Below are 21,215 nucleotides of genomic sequence, written 5' to 3'. Positions count from 1 at the left end.
CTTTATTCGAACTATTAAAATAATAATTACCAAAACATGCGTACGCAAATGTAATGACATTATATTGTTATTATTTACGTGAGCTATCAGCATCAGAGCACGATATACAGCGGCGTTGCGGTCGCGCATACTTTTCACGCGCCAGTCTTAACGTGAACCGCTGGATGAGCTGACCTTTTCAGGTCGGATCTTTGTTTAACGAAGAAACGACAAAAAATAAAAGACACGGTCACTCCACGGGGGGCGTGTCACGTGGAGCAAAACGCAGCGTGGCGGCTTCAGTCGTTCCCCACAGCAGAATTCTCGCCCTTACATTCTACCCCGAATCGATTCCGCAAACACTCCACCCTCGAATGTGCAGCAGAGTAAACAGAACCCCCCCCCCTTCCTGAGCCCACTACAAGTGCCAGCATATATTTTTTTATGAACTCGGCCGTGAGCCAGAGCTGAATTGTGCGAGATTGACGAGCGAGAAAACGAGGCAGATGCTTGAGAAGTATCTGGTTGTATAACCTCGCACCAGCTCGCTAATGTCCCCCTGAAGACCTCGTGCACGCCTTTGCTTGGGCGTGAGTGAGTGATTGTCAGACTTCTACCCCTGGTCGTCGATAATTGTTGGGGAAATAGATTCTTTGGAAAAAAGACGTGGTTGGGTGTAATGCAAAAAAAAAAACTATGAAAGAAAAAAATATGTAAGTGACACCATGGAGATGTACAAAAAGCCCCACGTTCTGCTATAAAAGTAATATTTTATGTTCTGTAAGGGTACCATTTACGTATATTTGTTGTAGGGGAGTGCTTCTACTTTTTACGTCAATTTGTATTATCCAAAAATCAGACTTAAACATCAAATGTTGCACGATCCTAAAAGATTGGTTGATTCAAGTGAATCCAAAATACAGAAGTGACAGTACTATATAGCATCGCGTGCAGAATATTCCTGCAAATATTGTGCCATATGGCAACGGTGCATCACCTGTGTTAGCAGGGGAACACATTAATACGTACCATAATGTGAACGAACCAAAAATCTGAAAATCAGATAAAGATACAAAATTAGCCTTTAAAATACAAAATGTTGCGATTCAAAACTCATCCCTACTTTGTTCCTGCTTAATTTCTAACATTTTTCTCGCTCAACATGTTTCTGTCTTTATCCGTACAATAAATACAGTATTAGTTTTATTTTATGCTGGAGGATTTAAAATCTCTTACGATCTGTACTATACGGAACACGATATATTTAGTCCACGAAAAGTAACATTGGAGATACTGACCTATGGAGCGAAACGTCGGCCATTCTCCCGAACCACCCAATAACCTAGCAGTGGTACATTTGCACATTATTACGTTTTCGCGATGTAAATCATTGATGGTGGTTAATTCAGCCCTATCAGCTGTCGGTTACAGGATAATGAACAATAAACATGACTTATTCGGCCTGGGGATTTGATTCCCTTGCTTCCGTGCAAGTCACTGTGGGCGCCACGGTGGTGAGATGTTAACTACCTCACCTGGTATACAGGAGGTCGTGGGTTCGATCCCTGTATAGTCGGAGTCTGCATGTTCCCCCTGTGGGTCTCGTGGATTTTTCTCTGGGTCCTCTGGGTTTTCCCTCCACATTTAGAATCAACGTGCATTTAGAGTATTTGGCTGCTATCAATGTCCACGTGATAAGCCACCTCGTTGAGCTATCATTTGTGGCCAGATCACTTCTGAAAAAGAGCTACATAGCTCAGTTGGCCTTACCTGGTAAAATAAAAAATAGTTCGGTTTAGTGTGTGGGCATCATAATTGAAATTGATCCCTTAATGATAGTTTAATGTGAAAAAGATACACACTTTTGTCAATCCTAATGCTGGATGAAGGGCCTCCCCACGCTGTGTAAGTTATGCGGATGGTTGTTCATACTTCAGCACGCTGGACAGTGCCGGAACCGGCCCAGAAATCACTCGCTCCTGATGTTAGCCAGGGTCCGGAATCCAACTCAGGTATGCCAGGCTCGTAGCGCAGTGCAAGAGCCAAGGCAACATTGCGTCGCTCACATAAATACAATCTTTATTATGAATAAATACGGTCATTCAAATTATCCTTATGGCAATTAAATATTTCATTTCTGGGACACTTATTTTTTGCAGGAGTATACTTAACTCCGCGACTGGGGTACCAATCAGTGCCACACTCCGCGATGTGGAAACGCAGCGAGGACGATTGCGCTGAAACCCTGAACGCTCGCACCGTGGTGGTGCATCGTGCACAGCTCGTCGAGATGAGTCGATTGCCGCGTCGCCGACCATCAACAGACTAGAAATTACCGCATCACGGACATTATGCGAGAGCCGGGGTACTATGGTACCCCGGGATACCGCCATAAGGTTCACATTAATGATTGATAACAGTACGGGAGTGGCATTCTGAAAGCTTTCAACATGTAGGGATTGTGACGATTCTTTTTTCCGTAGCACCGTCGCTGTGTTGATTAATCTGCTCATGAGCCGCTGTGCCACAATCATTATCAGGTAGCGTTGGGTGTTTCCACGCGTGCTGTCGACCGTGACTTTCCCTCCACATCTTGCGATCCTTATTTTTGCCTTCTCTGCTGTTGTTGTCATCGTAGATTCCCATTGTCGCCAAGACGACTGCCTTCCCATCTGGCCCTAAACCCACTCTGTTTCCATCTTTTCCGTGCGTTGGCTTCCACGACGTCGCTTTTCGTGGCGACCTCATTCATTCTCCACCCGTTGCCACTGTACCCCTATAAATGTTATCCATCTATGCAGCTCCACCAGTGCTCTTGATTAAAGCCTGCATAATTTTGAGCAAATGCAGTAATTGGTTCCGGCTATTCGTTTTGAAACGTTAATTCGTTTGCGAAGGGGCACATCTATGTGCGTGTGTGTGTGTTTAGTTTTCTTTACACACGCGCACATATGCACGCATACACGCGCACACAACATGTATGTATGCATGTTGAACTTCTTCTGCACCGTACATAGCCAACAAGTGCTAATCGGAGGGTGCGGGGGAAGGTCGTCGACAAACTAAACACAAACAAGACAGTTCTAAACAGATGACACGCGTCTAAACACAGGAGTGTGCAGATGTATACACCCACACACCGAGGCCCGTCGAGACAGATGTGGGGCCCGAGTCCACAACGCCAGCAGGGGCCCCCACTCCCGTCCGCGTTCATCGTCTCGACGTCTTGGCTTCAGCCATCCTCGATCCGAGCGTTGGCCGCACCATGGGCAATCCTTCGCCACTGACTTCTTCTGTCTTAGTGTTAGGTTTGTTCGGTAAAGTCACGTAGGTAAAAAATTTTAAATTAATAAAAGTAAAAATAAAATAAAAATCACGACGTTTCGGAGGCAACACAAGCTTCCGTCTTCAGGTGGAACAGTCACAGCACGATTGCTGTATCAAGTGAGAGAAATTCCAAGAAAACCGTATTTTTATATATACTGGTTGAGGGTAAGAATATGAATCCTTGCAGTCACGAAAGCTTCAAATCTAGAATTCTTCTGTCTTCTGCTATCCTCACTGCCTGCCCCCAGCGTGATCCTCGTCCATGCTTTGATGTTATCCATCCACGCCATCGAAGGTCATCCTCGCGCACGTGATCCGGGTATTGTGCCTTGCGTCATTTGCTTTTGCAAACAAGTTCCATTATTTCTCATGACATGACCATAGTTAGGCTAGCTTACTTGATTTTATCACCTCTAACAGTTTTCTTTCAACACCAACTTTCTCCAGAACCCATTAATTTGTTTTCTTTTCAGTCCACGATTCACGTAATATCCGCCCGAGTCCTTTAATTTCATTCGTGCCTCGTCGTCCTTTTTAATTGTCCAATTTTCACAACCATGCGTAGCAACTGGCCACACAAGGGCATGCAGAAGTCTGCTATTTGTTCCCATGGGGATGCTGTGACTCTTCCAAATTTGTATTTAGGGATGACCCAATCGCCTGACCCTTATTCAGTTTAGCTCGAATTTCTGTTGAATGCTTCGCATCGTCAGTGATGACCTATCCAAGATATGGAAAGGTGTTTACTTGCTCCAGCTGCATGCCTTGTGTCCAGATGTTGCAGGCTGCTCCATCACTGCCCATCACTTTGGTCTTGTCCACATTGATGGGGAGGTTAAACTTGCAACGAACCCGATCTAAACGATTTGTCAACTCTCTTGCCTTGTGCATGAGAATTCTGAGATTGGTGACTTGGTCTCTGATCCCTCTCCTTTGTCGGAGTCGAGCTTGCTCGTCTGCAATCTCCTATTCCGTTTTCAAGCAGATCCGTTCCAGGATGATCGGAAGAAGGACTTGTGTAATCCTCTCGCCATTCACCAGTTTCCCAGATTGCCATACATAGTCTGTGCATCTCGTCAAGTATCGTCTCTCCACCTTCTTTAAACAATTCCACAGGGACGTCAACTGGACCCGTACACTTGCGGCTTGCTGTCCGATGAACGGCTCGAGCAACTTCTGAACGAAGGGGAGGAGGCTCACGCTCCTCGTGATCTCATTACAGATTCCTCCCACCCCGTTATTATCAGATAGGTCTTAACAATACTCTCGTCACCGCTCGACAATTCGCGAGGCTTCTGTCAAATTTTCCCTAGTCGATTTTGGATGCATTGCATTCGCGTTTGAAACTTTCGTTGTGATTGACCTGGCTACTTGGAAAGATTTTCCTCGTGTTTCCTTTTCAGTTTGATGCTTCAAGTTCTTCATACATACCATACAACTGCTTCTGCTTATCCATTCATAGCTTCCTTTGTACCTCGGCCTTCAATTCCTGATATCTTTTGAGGTCTTTGCTCTTCGCTTTCCTTTTCTCTTTTATTAAGAAGAAGGTCTCATCAGATATCCAGGTTTTCCATCTTCTAGACTCGATGGATCCGAGTGTTTCCTTTGCAACATCCAAGAGTACTGTTTGTGTGCTTTTCCTAAGTTCACGAGGTGTTTCTTCTTCTTTCAACAACTCTGGAGCCTTGAACCTGTTAGCCACTTCTACCATGTACTGCGCTACGTTCTTCACGGTTCAGTGGTAGGATAGAACTCTGTCTGTCTTTCTTCTTCAGTCTAACCTTCAGGGTTGCCACCAACAAGTGATGCTCTGAGTCACAATCGGCCCCTGGATATGTTTTGCAGTTCATCAGGCTGGATTTCCATAGCTGTGTTACCGCAATATAATAAATCTGAATTATTGTTTGTCCGTCTGGAGAGGTCCAGGTGTACAGCCGCCTCGGATGATGCTTGAACAATGTGTAGTGGTGTTAACTACTCGCTGTTCGCAAACTGTGAGAGCAGATCGTAAACAAGGTTTTCCCGCTCAATCAAACGGTCAGGGTCAAATGGGGTGAGGTAGGATCCAAACGCCAGATTGGGAAGGACCAATCAGAGGGTCCCACAAGGTAGCCAGGGATTGGACAACCCGGCCACGAACAGGTATAAAAGCCAGAGCGCTGAGAGCTCTGGAGAAGTTCTGCTACACGAAGACCCAAGTCGGCCGAAGACATCTAGGACCCTGGACCAAGCCCTCCAGCCCTTATCAGGGCTAGGGCTCAGAGTAACCAGTGGTCGGGGAGAGATCCCCTAGGTCCAGCCAGAGGATGCTGGGAGAGCAGGGAGATTAGATAGCCTGCAAGGTCCGGAGGCTGTACCTTCTAAGGGTAACGGGTGAGGGGACCATATACCCCCTTAGTGTGATAGGGACTGTGTGTTAAGATAATAAACAGTGTGTGCCATAAAGAAGTTTAGAAGTCCGTCCTTACAACACTACAAATGTATTGGCCAATACCAGGTCATGTTCTATACAAAAATCCTGCAGCTGTTCACCAGCCTCATTGATCTCTCCCAGTCCATATGGCCCCACTACAACTGTGAGTGCACACGGCTCCATTTCCCCTACTTTGGCATTGAAGTCGCCGATGACCAGCTACATGTCTGCTTTGGGAGTCGGTTTTACTGCCCTGGACAGATTCTGATAGAAGCCATCCACTTCTTTTTTCTTGGCAGCCGTTGTAGGTCCATAGACTTGAATCAGAGTGGTGTTTCGCAGCTTAGCACTCAGTCGCACAGCAATATTTTTAAATAATTAATAAATCAATCATTGATCATTATTAATGAACAATCAATCGTCAACTATTTATTAATAATTGATGATTAATAATCAAACATAATTATTAATTGTTAATAATTCGTTATTATCGATTTTTTTAGATAATTATCAATAATTACTAATTAATTATTATGTCATTGATTGGTTCTTATCCAAGGATGGCTCTGGCAATTTTCCTGTGAATCCATATCGCCACCCCAGACATGCCCTGCACATCGCTGCCAGAGTAAACGATGGCATGTCCCTCCAATGTTGTGAAATGTCCTTGACCTTCCCAGCGCACTTCAGACGCTCCACGCAAGTCCACTTCCAATCCATCTAACTCACGTCCAAGCAGCTGTACATTACCTAGTTGCAGCATACTGCGAATATTCAATGTGCCCAGTCTCAGTTTCTTGCGCATCTGCAGTGGTTTGGATTGTCCTTGTGGCAACATCAGTGTCATTGTGTCCTTTCCAGTAATTCAACTTGTATTAATCCGTCTGGTTTTCGCTGTTCGTCGCATACATTTACTCTTTGCTTGTACTATAGTACTATACTGCCTTCAAATTTGCTTGTATTTCGCGTGTATTCATCAGTTGCATTCATACATTTGGAACTAATTTCCAGAGATGCAGGTGCATTATTTACACTCATGCTACAGTTACTCATGGACATATCACCATTTTTTTTATTTTACAAAGTGGTCATTCTTGGGTCCGCTTCTGAGCTTGAGAGCCCAGGGCAGTTGAAGCTATCACTTATCATCATCTGACCAGCCTACATACCAGCGGATACATACAACAACCACACACGCTCACGTAAATGTCAAGCAGCATTCCTCTGCCTTTAGGGTGAAGTTACACAATCTGCAATTTATTGTACGTGCATAAAACAAGTATATACGTGGGATATTCACAATATAGGTTTTTTGGGTTAGATGGCGTGAATATAAATGTGTCGTTAAACCCGCCACCACCTTACACAGCCAATTAGTCAGGGTTGTCACGTAATTAAAACATCTTCTTGGTTCTTTAGGTAAAGTCACGTAGACGGGAAATAATAAAATAATAAAAATAAAACATGTTTATTATGTTTTATTTGTATTATTTTATTATTTCCCTTCTACCTGACTTTACCGAAAGAACCAAGAAGATGAATCCCTGCAGTCACGAAAGCTTTAAATCGAAATTTAATTTAAACATGCCAATTCGTTACTAGTAAAGCACACCGGTGTGTTGGAGAGTAAAAACCCACACCATTTATAATTTGAGTACGACAGAATGTTTCAGTATGAGATCGAACGTTTTAAGCGTGGCGTCACGTGAGATGTCCGTTGTACAGAGCCCACGCAAGTGTTCGACTTTTTGAAGAATGAGCCGGTGAGTTTGTTCGTTGCGTGCACCGCGTCTCGCGCTGCTGCTGCTCGTTCGTTGAAATCCGAGGACATTTATCTGCGGCGTGAACGTGACGTCCCAGATGCACAAGAGTGAGGGGCAGTGCCGGATTATTCTAGTAGCAAAAGTAGCATATGCTACGGGCCCCGCGCTAAATGATTTCAAGCTATCAATTCCGGTTCAGTGATTCTGCACTTGCTACTATAGTACTATACTGCCTTCAACTTTTATGAACGGCTGGGTGTTTAAGGTTAGCGATTAGTCGTATTATCTGGCTGTATAGCAAATGAAAAAATACAATTACATTACTATGCAAGTTAAAAATTAGTGTTTTAATATTTATGCGTTTTTTTTATTTAGGACCCCTTTACAACATCATATTCTACAGGCCCCGGACTAGCTTCATCCGGCACTGGTGAGGAGGTGGGGGGGTGGAAGTGGAGAGGTGGGTAGAAGGGGGGGGGGGGGGCTCTTCACTCTGGAGTATAAATGGCCCGTCTAATTGGAGGTCGTGCGGCGCTCGGAGCCACAGCCACACTCGCGGCTGTGCTCGGAGACTCGTGCATTTGAGTCGCTCTCATTGAGTCTCGTTCCCTGCCAAAGCGTGATTGGTGCGACCACTTCTCTTCAGCTCGCGTGCCCCCCCCCCGCGCTCTCGCCCCCATTAAAACATTTCATAGGGATGCTCTTACTGTTTTCGTTAGTTTGGCCGCCAACTCCGACATTCGTAGCAGAGAGTCACAGCTAAAACAGAGGAGTTAACAGACACTTTGCGGTGCCCCTTCTGTCAGTCCGCTGCTGCAGAGTCGAGGAGCGTTGTTGACTTCTCCACCGCGGGTTGGTTTGAAGGGAAGGGAAGGGGGGGTTCAGGACCGATTCAGATACCGATCACCGCCAATCTTCGCCGTGGCAAGGAATTAGACTCGGGACGCTGGGTTCAGAGCGCAGTGGGCTAGCCATTGCACCGCCGCCCTCCACGGCACACACACACTTAGACATTATCAAATGTATCCGATGAGAGATACAAAAGGTACAAAAATTGATGCGGGGGAAAGGGTTCACCAAGCCCGTATATATTTCTGTGAAGGTGACCATCCATCGTTAATTAATTATCGTGAGCCAGAAAATTGAACGAAGTGGTTGAAATGTTTTTAAACATTCTCCTAATACACTTTTATTTTTTTAATCGTTTTTTGTTGACAAAGAGCCCGGTTAAAGGCACGAGCAGTAATAAAGGATTGGGTTACAGAAATTCCGCGGACTTATGCCAGAACTCAGTGCTCCCGGGGTACTCCAAACATAATTAATTTACTCTTTTTAAATGGGAAAGCATTGAGTGATCTTTATTGGCAAATAAGAGAAGCGTTTGAAAAACGACCACAGCTCGGATTGTTGCGAAACACAACCCCGGGGGGGGAGTCTCAGATCTCGATGACGAGCACGTGGAGGTGGAGAGGGATGAAACTCAAACGATATAAACAATAATCATTTATACTCTTTGGTTCTTTCGGTAAAGTCACGTAGGTGAAAATAAAAATAATAAAAATTAGAATACAAATTAAAAGAACTAAATTAAATCACGACGTTTCGGGGGCAACACAAGCGTGGTTGTCCCCACCTGATGACGGGCGCTTGTGTTGCGCCCGAAACCTCGTGATTTAATTTAGTTATTTTTATTCTGAACTTTATTATATTTATTATTATTTTCATTTTAACCTACGTGACTTTACCGAAATTACCAAAGAGTATGGATCCTTGCAGTCGCGAAAACTTCAAATCTAGAATAATAATTAATCTACCGTATCGCCGCGTAGCGTTTTACTGGCCTAGATTCTATACTAAACTAAAACTCCCCTTTTTATCTTACCAGGTAAGAGCCCACTGAGCTACGTAGCTCTTTCGCAGAAGTGACCTGGCTATCACAAATGATAGCCCAATGAAAGTGGCTTGTCGTGTGGTAATGTATCGCAGCAAAATACTCTCAACGCATGTTGATTCTGAATGTGGAGGAAACAACTGGAGAACATGGACACAAATCCACGCGGACACAGTAAGAGAGACACGCAAACTCCAAATATACAGGTATCAGGGTTGAGATCGAACCCACGACTTCCCGTATACCAGGCGAGGTAGTTAACATCTCCCCACTGCAGCACCCTAATTCAGCTGCTCTTTCATTACAATTATTTAATAATAGATGATACCTTTGTGCATAACCTGTAGTGCCACGCTGCATTGGGTGATATTAAGTGATTGACCTTTCTGAGCGGTACGCCTGCAGCATTTACGTTGATCTTTGGTGTAATTATTTCAGTGGTTGTATTAATAATAGTATCGTGCCGGCTACGTAATATATTCAAAGCCGTGTAATGGTATTTATGTTTTTAATACAGAACAATTCTCAGACTGCATCTCTATAGTCACCATATATAATAAAGCAACGAAAATAATGAACATCACCTGTAATTGCATGTCTTGTTGTGTGGTACCAACGCCTAATTACAGTAGCAGTGGTGTAACAATGCATCAATTAATTTATTTAACAATTATCAAGCTCGTAATACACGGCTTACATCGCGCATGAGCAAACATCGGTGTTTTCAGATTTGTATCACGTCTATAATCGATACATTGTCACCCCTGCAACCACTAGAGGAGCTACCATTCACAGCGGTGTAAAATACGCATTCTCGAATCGATTTTAAAAGTAATCGAATCTCTAATTGGGTGGGGGGGGGGGTCTTTTCGCTCCTAGTAAAGTGCAGTGTAAAACATTACTTGAAGATGAATTTTGATAGAACCATAGAACTCAAAAACGATTAAAACAGAGATAAATTAATCTCACCTTCACAATTACAGCACATCGATTTATGGAGGGACCTTCATCGATTTAGACACCCCACTCATTGGGGGGGGGGGAGGCAATGGCGCAGCTGTAAGAGCACTGCGCTCAGAACCCCAAGTTGGACACCCCACCATGACGACTGTCAGTGGCGAGTGATCTGTGGTCCTGGGTGTCCCCCCTTCACCAAACCGACCGGCGTGGTGGAGGGATGCTTAAACCAACGCCAGGATCGACACGGTATGGAGGGACCTTCATCCAGCAGTGGATTGACAAAGAGCTGTTGATTATTGTTGTTGCCGTTAATTACATTACTTAATCACAGCAAACATTCCCAGACACGTTGTTAATCTAAGATAGTGAACGTGAGTAAATGCTGCGCTAAAACAAGACGAAACTACTCGACATCTGAACACAGATGTTGGAGTGCACTCGTTTATGGTAGATGAGCAAGCACAGTTAAACGATGACCAAGTTCATAAAAAAGGTGGACTGGCCTCTGATGTGTCAATTAGATGTTGTGCATAGTAGAACAACCCCTTGAATTGCCCTGGAATCTTGGAAAGCAATGCGGATTGTGCATTTAGCAGAAGACCATTCACAGTGCCGCCACTGGCTCACATCGTTGAAGAGGTGGGATGCGCACGTTACGCTCCTGCGCAGAGAAAGGGTTAAGTGAGATGCAGTATCTCACGTCAGCCGTCATGTGCCTGGCAGTATGCCTGCAGCTGTGTCTGACAGGCGGTGTGTGCCGGCATGCTGTGTGGCTTTATGGTGTCCTTCAGTGCAGATTCGTGCACACGGGCCCAGTTCTGACTTGCTTCTGTGAATGTGTGCAGGCAAGTGTAAATTCCTATTTTATGTTGGGTTAAAATAAAGACAGAGATCCCACGTATAGCATTATCAGACTGTCGGAAGGGTCATTGAGCGGTACGGATGATCACACGGGCACAGAGCAGCACGAACCCCCACAGCACGTACGGTGCAAAAGAAGTTCAACATACATGCAAAGACAAAGATCCCCCGTATAGCCTTAACAGACTGTAGGGGCAAGTGCTGTTAGCGAGGGGGGTGTCACTGCGTGTCCAACACAAATGCAGGATTCGAAGCTGGAACGTTTCCATTGCTACTTCACTTGCGTGCATTTGTAGCTGACGGAGAGCAGTGTGGGAAGGTGGACGACTTCAGCGACAATTAGGTGATAAAGTCACAACTCAGTCACTCCTCCCGAATAGAGATAGAATGTTCATCGTAATCATGGCTGCGGAGATCTTTCGTCTACAAAATATGTGAGTTTAATCGCAAAACGAATTCAACCATATCTTGCCAAAATGAACATGACAAAAAGCTGCCATAAATGCAACACCTTTGGCATTCAAGGAGCAAACTAAATAATCATTCGAGGTGGCAGCAAATTAATTAATGGCCGTTAATACCATACAAAGACAAAGATCCCACATATAGCATTGTCAGACTGTTGGGGCAAGTGCTGTTAGTGAGCAGACCTATCAAGGCCGACGCGGCACACGGGGGAGTTGAGTGGGCAACACCACGCCCAGCCGTATTTGCCTCCCCAGTGGCAATGTTTATACATCACAGCAGGTACTCATTTGAGGCTGAGTCAACCTAGGAGAGGCCCAGGACCAGTTCAGATAATCGTCACTGGTGTTAACCGCGATCCAGAAATCGAACTTGGGTCACCGGGTTCGTAGTGCAGCGCGCTAACCGATGATACCATAACTAACCCTCACTGGGACAATGGAGATGACCAGAATGTAGTTTGAGGCAGGATTACCTAACGTAGCTGCGATTGTGACTTTTCAGCCAAGGCGCACTGGGGAGGCTCCCTTACTAAACCAGGTATGGCCCACTGAGCTATATAGGTCTTTTTCAGAAGCAACCTGGCCACAAATGAAAGCTCAACGAAGTCGCTTATAATGCGGAAATTAATATCAGCCAAATACTCAAAATGTATGTGTCTAAATGTGAAGGGACAAACCGGAGAACCCAGAGAAAAATCCACCCGACCACGGGGAGAGAGACACAAACTCCAAATATACAGTCGTCAGGGTCAGGATCGAACCCACGACCTCCTGCACACCAGGCGAGGGAGTTAACATCTCGCCACCACAATCGGCTGGCTCGTCCTGGGCTTTTTCTACAGCGCAATTTCTCACTGACCAGTTTAACACGTAGGCTTTCGCGACCAATGTTATTCATAATCAACGTTTTTGGGTTTAGATCGCGTTATTTATAAATGTGTCGTAACCCTCCAACACCCGACACGGCCAATCAGTAAAAAAGCGTCACGTTGACAAAAGACAAATAGTTCACTGCTTTAGCCCACCGGTGTGTTGAAGCCACAACATTTACAATTTGAGTACGACGTTTCGCTGGTAATTGCATCCAGCATCATCGAGCAATTCGCCAGAATGGTGAGGCTCTGCTGTGTCTCCCGTTCTTATATAGAGCAGCAGCAGCAGGGTGACATCATCATCAGCATTGTGTTATGGGATTGGCTGTCATCATTCTCAGTGGGTCATTCTCACCAGCTTATGATAACCTGGTAATGTCAGCTCAGCTTAGAAGTAATCCTTGGTTTAATTACGTTTGTCAATAAGCGTGCTTCGTTATATAATTGCAAAGGCTGGGTCTGCTTTTGGCAAGGTCGTGTTGTTCCGACAAGGTATTGTTGTGCCTACAGGACATGACTTAAATTAAAAAAATTAAAAGCCAATGCATGTTTTTGCATGTGCTGCACCACAATTCTCTCATGTGAAGCGAGAGTAGATTTACCTAACGCTCTCCTTAGGGAGACAAGGATAGAGACACATTTTTCATTTAAATGTCCGTTCCCTGTGAAAATTTTGTTGTAGATTATTTATGAGTTTTCTTAGTTTCAGTATAGCTTCTGCTGGGAGTGACATCATGCGGTAGGGCATGTTTCAGGCTATGCTTAGACTGGGTAGAGTGGAATCACAGTGGTCAGCACACCTCACCAATTCACACCAAGCGACATGGTGAAGTATGGTCCAATTACTGCGTTCACCCACAACAATGCAGGACAAAACACTTGTTACATCACACGGCGCCACTCCGGCATAGCCTCCTATCTTCTGTTTTCACAAGTTCTGGTAACCTTGTTCAATTCAAGAAATGTATTAACTCCGATCTATTACTCAGTACATAGTGCCGGTTGTTCGTTGGCTGCTGAGTGATGTGGGCCTTTGGGTCTGTGCCGATGGTGAAACATTTTTTTTTTTAAATCACCAACACAATGTGGAGATAACCTTCATCCAGCAGTGGAATGACAAAGGGCTGAACATTATTGTGTAGAGACTGCGGTGACATTCACTTGACAAGGCTGCGGATCCTGCGGAATAATTTACGCTCCCAATTAAATGCGATGCACCCATTGCGAGTGATGTGGTTGCAGTCGATCTGGCCAGGAGTGAGGGCGTAGAACTGGAAGCAAGTCGTGGGAACTGGGGCGAAACTTGGCAGAGACCATCTGTGTAGAAATCCACCTCATCATATATTTTCATGTCGTCCACCGATATGTAATTTTTTTTTGCATTATATTGCTTTGCTTAGGCTTCTCTTCAGTTGCCTGCTCCTGTATATATATTTATTGTATACTACATAGTCCGTAAATTTAAATAACAGGATGTTTGGCCAATAGCAGTTCCAGCATATGAGTTTTGCTTTGTTGGAGGACCCAAAGAAAATCAATGCACCTCCGATTAACACAGTTGGCTACATATGATGCGAAAGAAGTTCAACATACATACAACAGGGGCAGAATATACAAAACCCATACAGAAACGTGCCCGAATCGGGAATCGAACCCAGGATAGTGTTGCGGTGAGGTACAAGGGTTATCACTGTGCAACTCCGGTGCCCAAGCAAAGAAATATAGTTCCAAATAAATTACTTCATAAATGTTGTAAATAAAAGTGATTAATGAGAGATTGCAACTTTCAGGCAGGTACTGAGTGAATTGCATTGATAAAATATCAAATGTATTCACACGTACAGTAAATATGTATATTTCTCCTGCGTTATTCCTTTTCCCATAAAATGCAGACCACACTAATCACGCCTTGCACGGTAATCTGCACATTTTCAAAATTGAATGACATTAATATTAACATCTTCCAATTTAACATTTTATTGGGTCTTTAAGTGGGTAGTGTGTGTGTGTGTTTTCGTTTCCATCTCGCACCAGAAGTAATAATGGACACGTCGGCAGACAATAATTGTGCTGGCATGCATGTACCTGCCGAGTGTGCGCGCCAAGTCCGAAGGGCACGCACACATACATGCACACATACACGCATGCATGCATACATACACACACACACACATAAAACCACATTTTCCTAAGGGCAGTCCATAAATATTCAATATCGTTTTTACTTAAATTACGTTTTCACGCATTGTAGTGAAATTAAATATGTATTTTTTATGAGTTGTGTCTTATAGATTAACTTCCAAAATAACTCAACGGAGTTACGCTTTCTTTGGCTTTTAATTCTCTGCGCTTAATTTGAAGTAGTATGTCATTTGAAATGTATTGCAAGCGACCAGCTCTTCTTCACGCCTCTCACCAAAGCAACGAACTTGGGCTACTCTTGCACGCTGGCCAGACCCACATTTGACGCCACCACACGTGACCTGCCAATCGTCTGCGCTGCACCAATTTCTGCGGCTGGGTGAACGGAGGCGGGGGTGTTCTGGATGGGTGGGGGGTTAAGAGAGTCGTGTTAATATTTTTCTCCAACTGCCATGCCTGGAGATCGAACCGGTGACCTCTAGACTCCCCACGTCCAATGTGCCAACCTTTTTACACGATTGTTGTTGTTGTTGTGTGCACGGCATTCGTTTCCACCCCCCCCCCCCCCAAGAGTTTAACGCAAAGGATTTTTGATAAGCGCTTACCTATTCGTCCACTCAGGGGAGGACGTGCGTTTTAAGGCGAACTTCACTACCCCAACGTGAATGGACTTAGAAAAGTGGCACGTGTTTTTTGCGACAGACAGCGGCGGAATGTAGTGGGCATTACCTACCACGTAAAACATAGCGATGTGGATACAGGAGTACGGAAGGATGCGTTTAAACGTACGTTGGGCGCTTTTAATTTAAAATCAAAATGTGCCGTGGTTTGCGAATTAAAAAGCGCGTGGGAAAAAACATTGCTATTACTTAGATGAGCAAATGCATCTCCTGCCTCTTAATTAACATGTTCATAACGTTTCATTGTTTATTTAAGACTCTTTACTCCGTAAAAAAACTTTTTTTTATGAATCCTGCTCCTGTTCCAGTGATTGCGTGGACAGTAAAAACAAAATGCAAGCCCTGTTCTCTTATTTTTACAATCCATAGCTTATAATATTTTACTATGAGATTTTATCCACTTTGTGAATGAAAGTACCCATTGGGAATTTGCGCATACACTTTTTTAGCAAGAGAATATAATTATTTATTACCAATCGTGATCAATGTAGACCTTTTCTTAAATGAAATATTTCCATTGATGTACAAATGACTGAACAGACTTCTTGCCTCTTTGTGAGACTTTCACGGCTCAAATTGTACTGCGACACATACAGATGTGGCCATGTATTATTCAGCTGTCAAAGTTTGCTTGTGGACATTTAAATATTCTACCAATAGTTATAAATGTCCTCACTCTTATGGATTTCGGTGCATGAACATGCTAGCAAAGTGTGCGCAACTTATTTGTTTAGGATGATTTCGTTCGTTTGTTCGTGTTTAGGATTCTTATGAAGTTTGAAACACACCTGAAATCACGCTCAGTGTTGCGTGTAGGTTTGAGATTGGCATCTTGGATATGCTTTCATTACATGACACTCAGTGGTTTCCTACAATGAAAACAAATTAAAGTGGAAATGTCACTTCACTCCTTGTGATGAATACCTGCTGCCCCACAATCGATTATGTGGTTAGCACGATGATGGAAGTGTATTATCATGTAATCACAGTTTTAACAGGACGTAGGAATGATAATAACAATATAACGATACATATTAGTGAACGTGATTTACAGCTTGTCCATAAACGCATCATCCATTAATAAATAATAGTAATTATACAACAGTTTAAACTCTGTGGTTGCATATTAGTGGACTATAAATGGATAATGAGTATGCCAAAAACATCTAAAACCTTGAGTATGTATGTGTGTTGACCTTCTTTCGCACCGTACGTAGCCAACCGTGCTAGTCGGAGGTGCGAGGAGAAGGGCATAAAACTGAACACAAAAAGATGTTCTAAAGAAATACATTTTGAATCTGGAGAAAAAAGCGATCTTCACCCACACATTCGTTCATTCATCACGTATAGCCAGCAAAGGATCATTGCGCCAAATGTGTGACCTCTCGCGACAGCATGCGCATAAACTGCTCTTGCTGCCACACCGGTGTCAACCACACGTGACAGAAGCGTTCGAAACTTCACTCGAGCTTCTGGCGAGCACCTGGAACTCCCTTGGCATGGTGCGTCGCCAACACCGCTGCAGACGTGTGGTGGAGGTTGATCCACCGTTTTGAGCGTGTGTTATTTTACGGGGAGTGGTGGCGCAGTGGTGAGCGAGCTGCGCTAAAAAACCCGGCGACCCGAGTTCGATTCCTGCTCACGGTCAATAACTGATGAAATATTTAAGTTGGTCCCGGGCCTCCCCGAAGGTCGACTCAAATGAGTACCTGGTGCAGTGTGTTAACATCGCCACTTGAGAGGCAAAGCCGGCCCGGCGTGGTGCTGGCCACCCATCCCCTCGTGTGCCGTGCAGGTCTTCATAGGTGCTCGCTAACAGCAGTCGCACAACAGTCTCTTCAGGCTATATGGGGGATCTTTGTCTTTTTAATCTTCGTGTAATTTTACCAACCCAGCTCAAACCGCTGTCCAATTATAACGAGTTGATAACGAGCGATACTTCTGACGGACGTGCCGTATGACAAGACCGCACGCGCGTTCCGATTCTCGATCCACAGGAGCCGGTTTCATCGTCCTCTTGCTGCTGTGCCGGGGCTGGGTATGCGGCGCGGAGCTGCGTCTCTCCCAGGGAGACTCGCGGGTGCCCAGCCGATACGCGTCGCACTCCGCCCCCGGCGGGGCAGGCGAGGAGGCTCGCAGCGCTGCTGCGGCGGACAGCACTGGCCTGTCAGCGTGGACGTACCAGCGCGGTTCCCACACGCACTGGACGAGCGCCCTGTCGACCGCGACGACTCCCGACTCGGCGTCCTCGCGGAGCTCCGCCTCGCCTACGCCAGAGCCGTCGGCGGAGCCGCCGCGGGAGCGAGGGGCCGTTCCGTTGCCGGCGTCCGCGCCCGCTGCCTCCGTGGACGCGGCTGCACTGCCCTCGCTCGCGGCCTCTAGGACGCCGGGGGCGGACGCGTCGCCCGGGTCGCTTCCCGGCGACGTGATCCAGCCCACGATGGTCTTCGGGGGACATTACGGTGTCTTCAGCACCGCGCTGCCCGCGGAGGCCTCGTCGAGCTCGGGGGCCATGGCCGGGGGGGCAGCGACCACGCAGGCCGGCGACTCGACGCCAGCGCTCCAGATCACCACCTGGACGTACGGCCATGCCGACGGCGCGGCGAGCCTTTCGTCGTCGTCGTCGTCGTCGTCGTCGCCCGTCTCGGGGACCTCTGAGCACGGCGACGGGAACGCGGGCCCCCGTGGGACGAGCGTTGGCCCACGGGCGACGGACGATCGCGGAGCGGCCCCCGTCGCGCCGTCGCTCTCGAGCGGCACGGTGCCGTCGTGGACGGACACCAAGCTCATCACGACGGCGACGGCGCACACGGACGGGCCCGCCGCCCACTTCCACTGGCTCCTGCGGCGCGCAGACATCGCCTGGATCGTCACGGCCATCACTGTTGTCGTAGCAACCTCCGGTGAGCGTGAGCAATTCATTCGCCGATAGTTTTGAGCCGCGAATGCCTCCGCGCCCAGATGTACCGTCATCACCGCCGCGATCGAAATTCACTTCACGAGCGTAGCCCTTTGGCAGTTTGTATCGGAGGAACTCCTTCCTGGCTCGTCACAATACAATCTGGCCACGGCTTGCACTCACAAAAGGTACAATTTTTAAATGGAATAACTGCCGGCACATTTCATTTCTAACATTTGACCGTTATCTGGCATGCAGTGGTCTAGCGTTGCAATTATTGCCATTGCAAGTTTCATTGCCAGATGATGAATTTGTATGCAATGTGATTCCGGTGCAGCATTAGGTTGCTGATGTATTCTCGCCTGTCAAGCATGTCGGGTAACTACTAGGTCACAGCCAACCCTTGTACGCTTGCGTTTGTCATGTAGAACATTGGTGAGGTGCTTACTGCTTAAGAGTGCACAGCTTAACGAAGCAGACAATACAGATTATAGTTGTGCGGCATCTACACCGGACCGCGTGATGTAGACGCTGTGGAGAAACACAGTAGATAGCTGTTCGTGGCGCAGAGCTGCAAAGCTTAAGATTCATGGTGCCGTCATGACACGGATACTATTCATTGCCACGGCACGTGTGATGTAATGAGAAAGGGAGCAGTGCACATTTACCCGGCAGTGGCTACAGAGCTTCACAGCTGTGCAGTGTCTAAGTTCATTAATTTCTTCGTGTTTACCCGAGTAGGCCCCACTGAGTCTCAATAATATTTGTCAGGAACATCCTGCCGAGTCGATTTTGTTTTACAGCAGTTGATGTTGCTACGCGTGATCCCAACTGAGTAAATTTACAGGTACAGTTTTCGGCATTGCTATATTTGGCCAATACCAGTGACATTATATTGTTTTATTTTTAGCTACTGGAGGACACCAGAGAACCCAGACGAATCCCATGCAGAACATGGGGAGAACATACAAACTCCACGCAAAAAAAAGGTGCATGAGTCGGGCATCGAACCCAGGCCCTTCCTGCTGTAAGGCACCCTGACAACCAAAAGGAACACAGTAAGCCCTGTGATTATGGTCACTGCTGCTGCGTTGTTTACAATTGATTTGTGCCGATTCACACAAAGCTCATAGCGCACAAAGGGGCCAAGATGAACGCGAATCCATCCAAATAGAGCAGAGCACTGTACAGATGCTAGGGGCCCCCCTCTCATCGCGGCCGTTGCGTTGAATACAGATTCATTCGCTTTCCGCTCGTCCACTACGCATGCCTACTTCATCCTGTACGGTATCAGACACACAGCACATCATAGGTGTAATCTTCGGTCTGTCCTTTGCTCGTATTCTGCGAATAAACCTCAAGGTTGGAGGTCGTGGCTTGAGGTCAGGTCGGTGCGGAGAGGCGGGATGTGCGGGCTCGATGACATCGCACAATATTTTGCAGGGGAATTGGAGCTTCTCGGTTTAAGGCGTTGACAACTATTGCAGCACGGGAGCAGGCGTTGCGATCGTTTCGCGGAAGTAAAACGTTCCTCGGCCATGGGATACCACGTCTCAGAGCGGTCACACAACGGAGGCTTAGCAGATTTCTGGCGACTGTGACACGCTTTGCGCGCACGGGCCAATAGGAGAAGCTTGTCCTGTACGAGAAGAAAAAGACAACAGTGAACATCTTATTTTCACGTGGAAAATAATCTATCGACTTGCCGTGTGCTTATGTTGTATACAGTGCAGTCGTTACATTTATAATGAAAATGGGGACAAATCCCCTGCTGGGAATCACCTGGCAGTGACTAAAACACCCATTTATAAACTGAAAACACAACTCAAAGCGTGACTAAATGTGGTGTTATTACCCACGGCATGTGCGATGACACTCCAATATCAAATACTTTGGAACAAAGTGATGTCTGATTTGCAGTGAAACATATACCGTGGATACATACACAGAGGCGAAGATCCCTGTTAGTCCAGATGGATTATGTGGCGAGTGCTGTTATCGACCACCAATTGGGGTGAGCTAAGTGTTTCTCGTGACCACATCACGTGGAATGAACCAGAACTGGAACTCTGTGCCAGGTTGAGGCTGAATCGCGCTTGCACCGGTGAGCACCATGCACGGAACGTGTGTTGTAGGCTGCTTCGGGGCTATGCTGTGGGCGGCAGAGGGCAGTGCAACTGATCCCATTATTATTATTGGGTTTTTTCGGTAAAGTCACAAAGGTAAAAAATTAAAATAAAAATAAAATAAAAATCACGACGTTTCGGAGGCACTTTACTTGATACAGCTATCGTGCTGTGACTGTTCCACCTGAAGAAGGAGGCTTGTGTTGCCTCCGAAACGTCGTGATTTTTATTTTATTTTCATTGAAAAATTTTTACCTACGTGACTTTACCGAAAAAACCCAAGAATATGAATCTTTGCAGTCACGAAAGCTTCAAATCTATAAAGATTCCATTATTGTTCTGTACTTCTACACTGCCCACCTTCACCAACCCAAAGCAGCCAGTGTCGTGATGTGTTGTCAAACAACATCTGCGATTTGACAGACATGGGGGGAGGTGAGGCCTTCATTTCGCAATGTAATAGCAAATGTTGCTAAGTACTAAATTTTGACTGAAAACTTTCGTGACTGCAGGAATTCATATTCTTTGGTTCTTTCGGTAAAGTCACATAGATAGAAAAATAATAATAAAGTGAATAAAAATGAAAATAATTAAAATAATGAAATAAAAAATTTTAATAATACATCAAAAGAAAGTACTGTATAGCTCTATATGTGACCATTAGTCCATGCTACTGAAACCCGAGTTGTATGTATGTATGCACATTGAACTTCTTTCACGCCGTACATAGCCAACCGTGCGGTGTGGTGACGCTAATCGGAATCGTTTGACACGCAGGGATGACAAACTCGAGAATGTAAATGCCTTGCGCTGCCACGCGCGTGCCGTTCCGTCA

General features: G+C 45.8%; 1 protein-coding gene across 1 annotated transcript in view; it reads left to right on the top strand.

Moving 5' to 3' along the window:
* The window catches only part of TMEM108 (transmembrane protein 108), a 55,682-nt gene that overhangs the window by 31,654 nt on the left and 2,813 nt on the right, over positions 1–21,215 (top strand). Inside the window, exon 2 of the mRNA XM_061554648.1 lies at positions 17,353–18,258. Coding sequence (XP_061410632.1) covers positions 17,353–18,258 — 906 coding nt within the window. The remainder of the gene's footprint in view (positions 1–17,352; positions 18,259–21,215) is intronic.

Source organism: Lethenteron reissneri, chromosome 20 (genome assembly GCF_015708825.2).
Source record: "Lethenteron reissneri isolate LAM-NWPU_2019-01 chromosome 20, ASM1570882v1, whole genome shotgun sequence".
In the NCBI taxonomy this organism is placed as follows: Eukaryota; Metazoa; Chordata; class Hyperoartia; order Petromyzontiformes; family Petromyzontidae; genus Lethenteron; species Lethenteron reissneri.
Note: the sequence above shows the minus strand (reverse complement) of the source record. Positions and strands in the feature narration are given on the sequence as shown.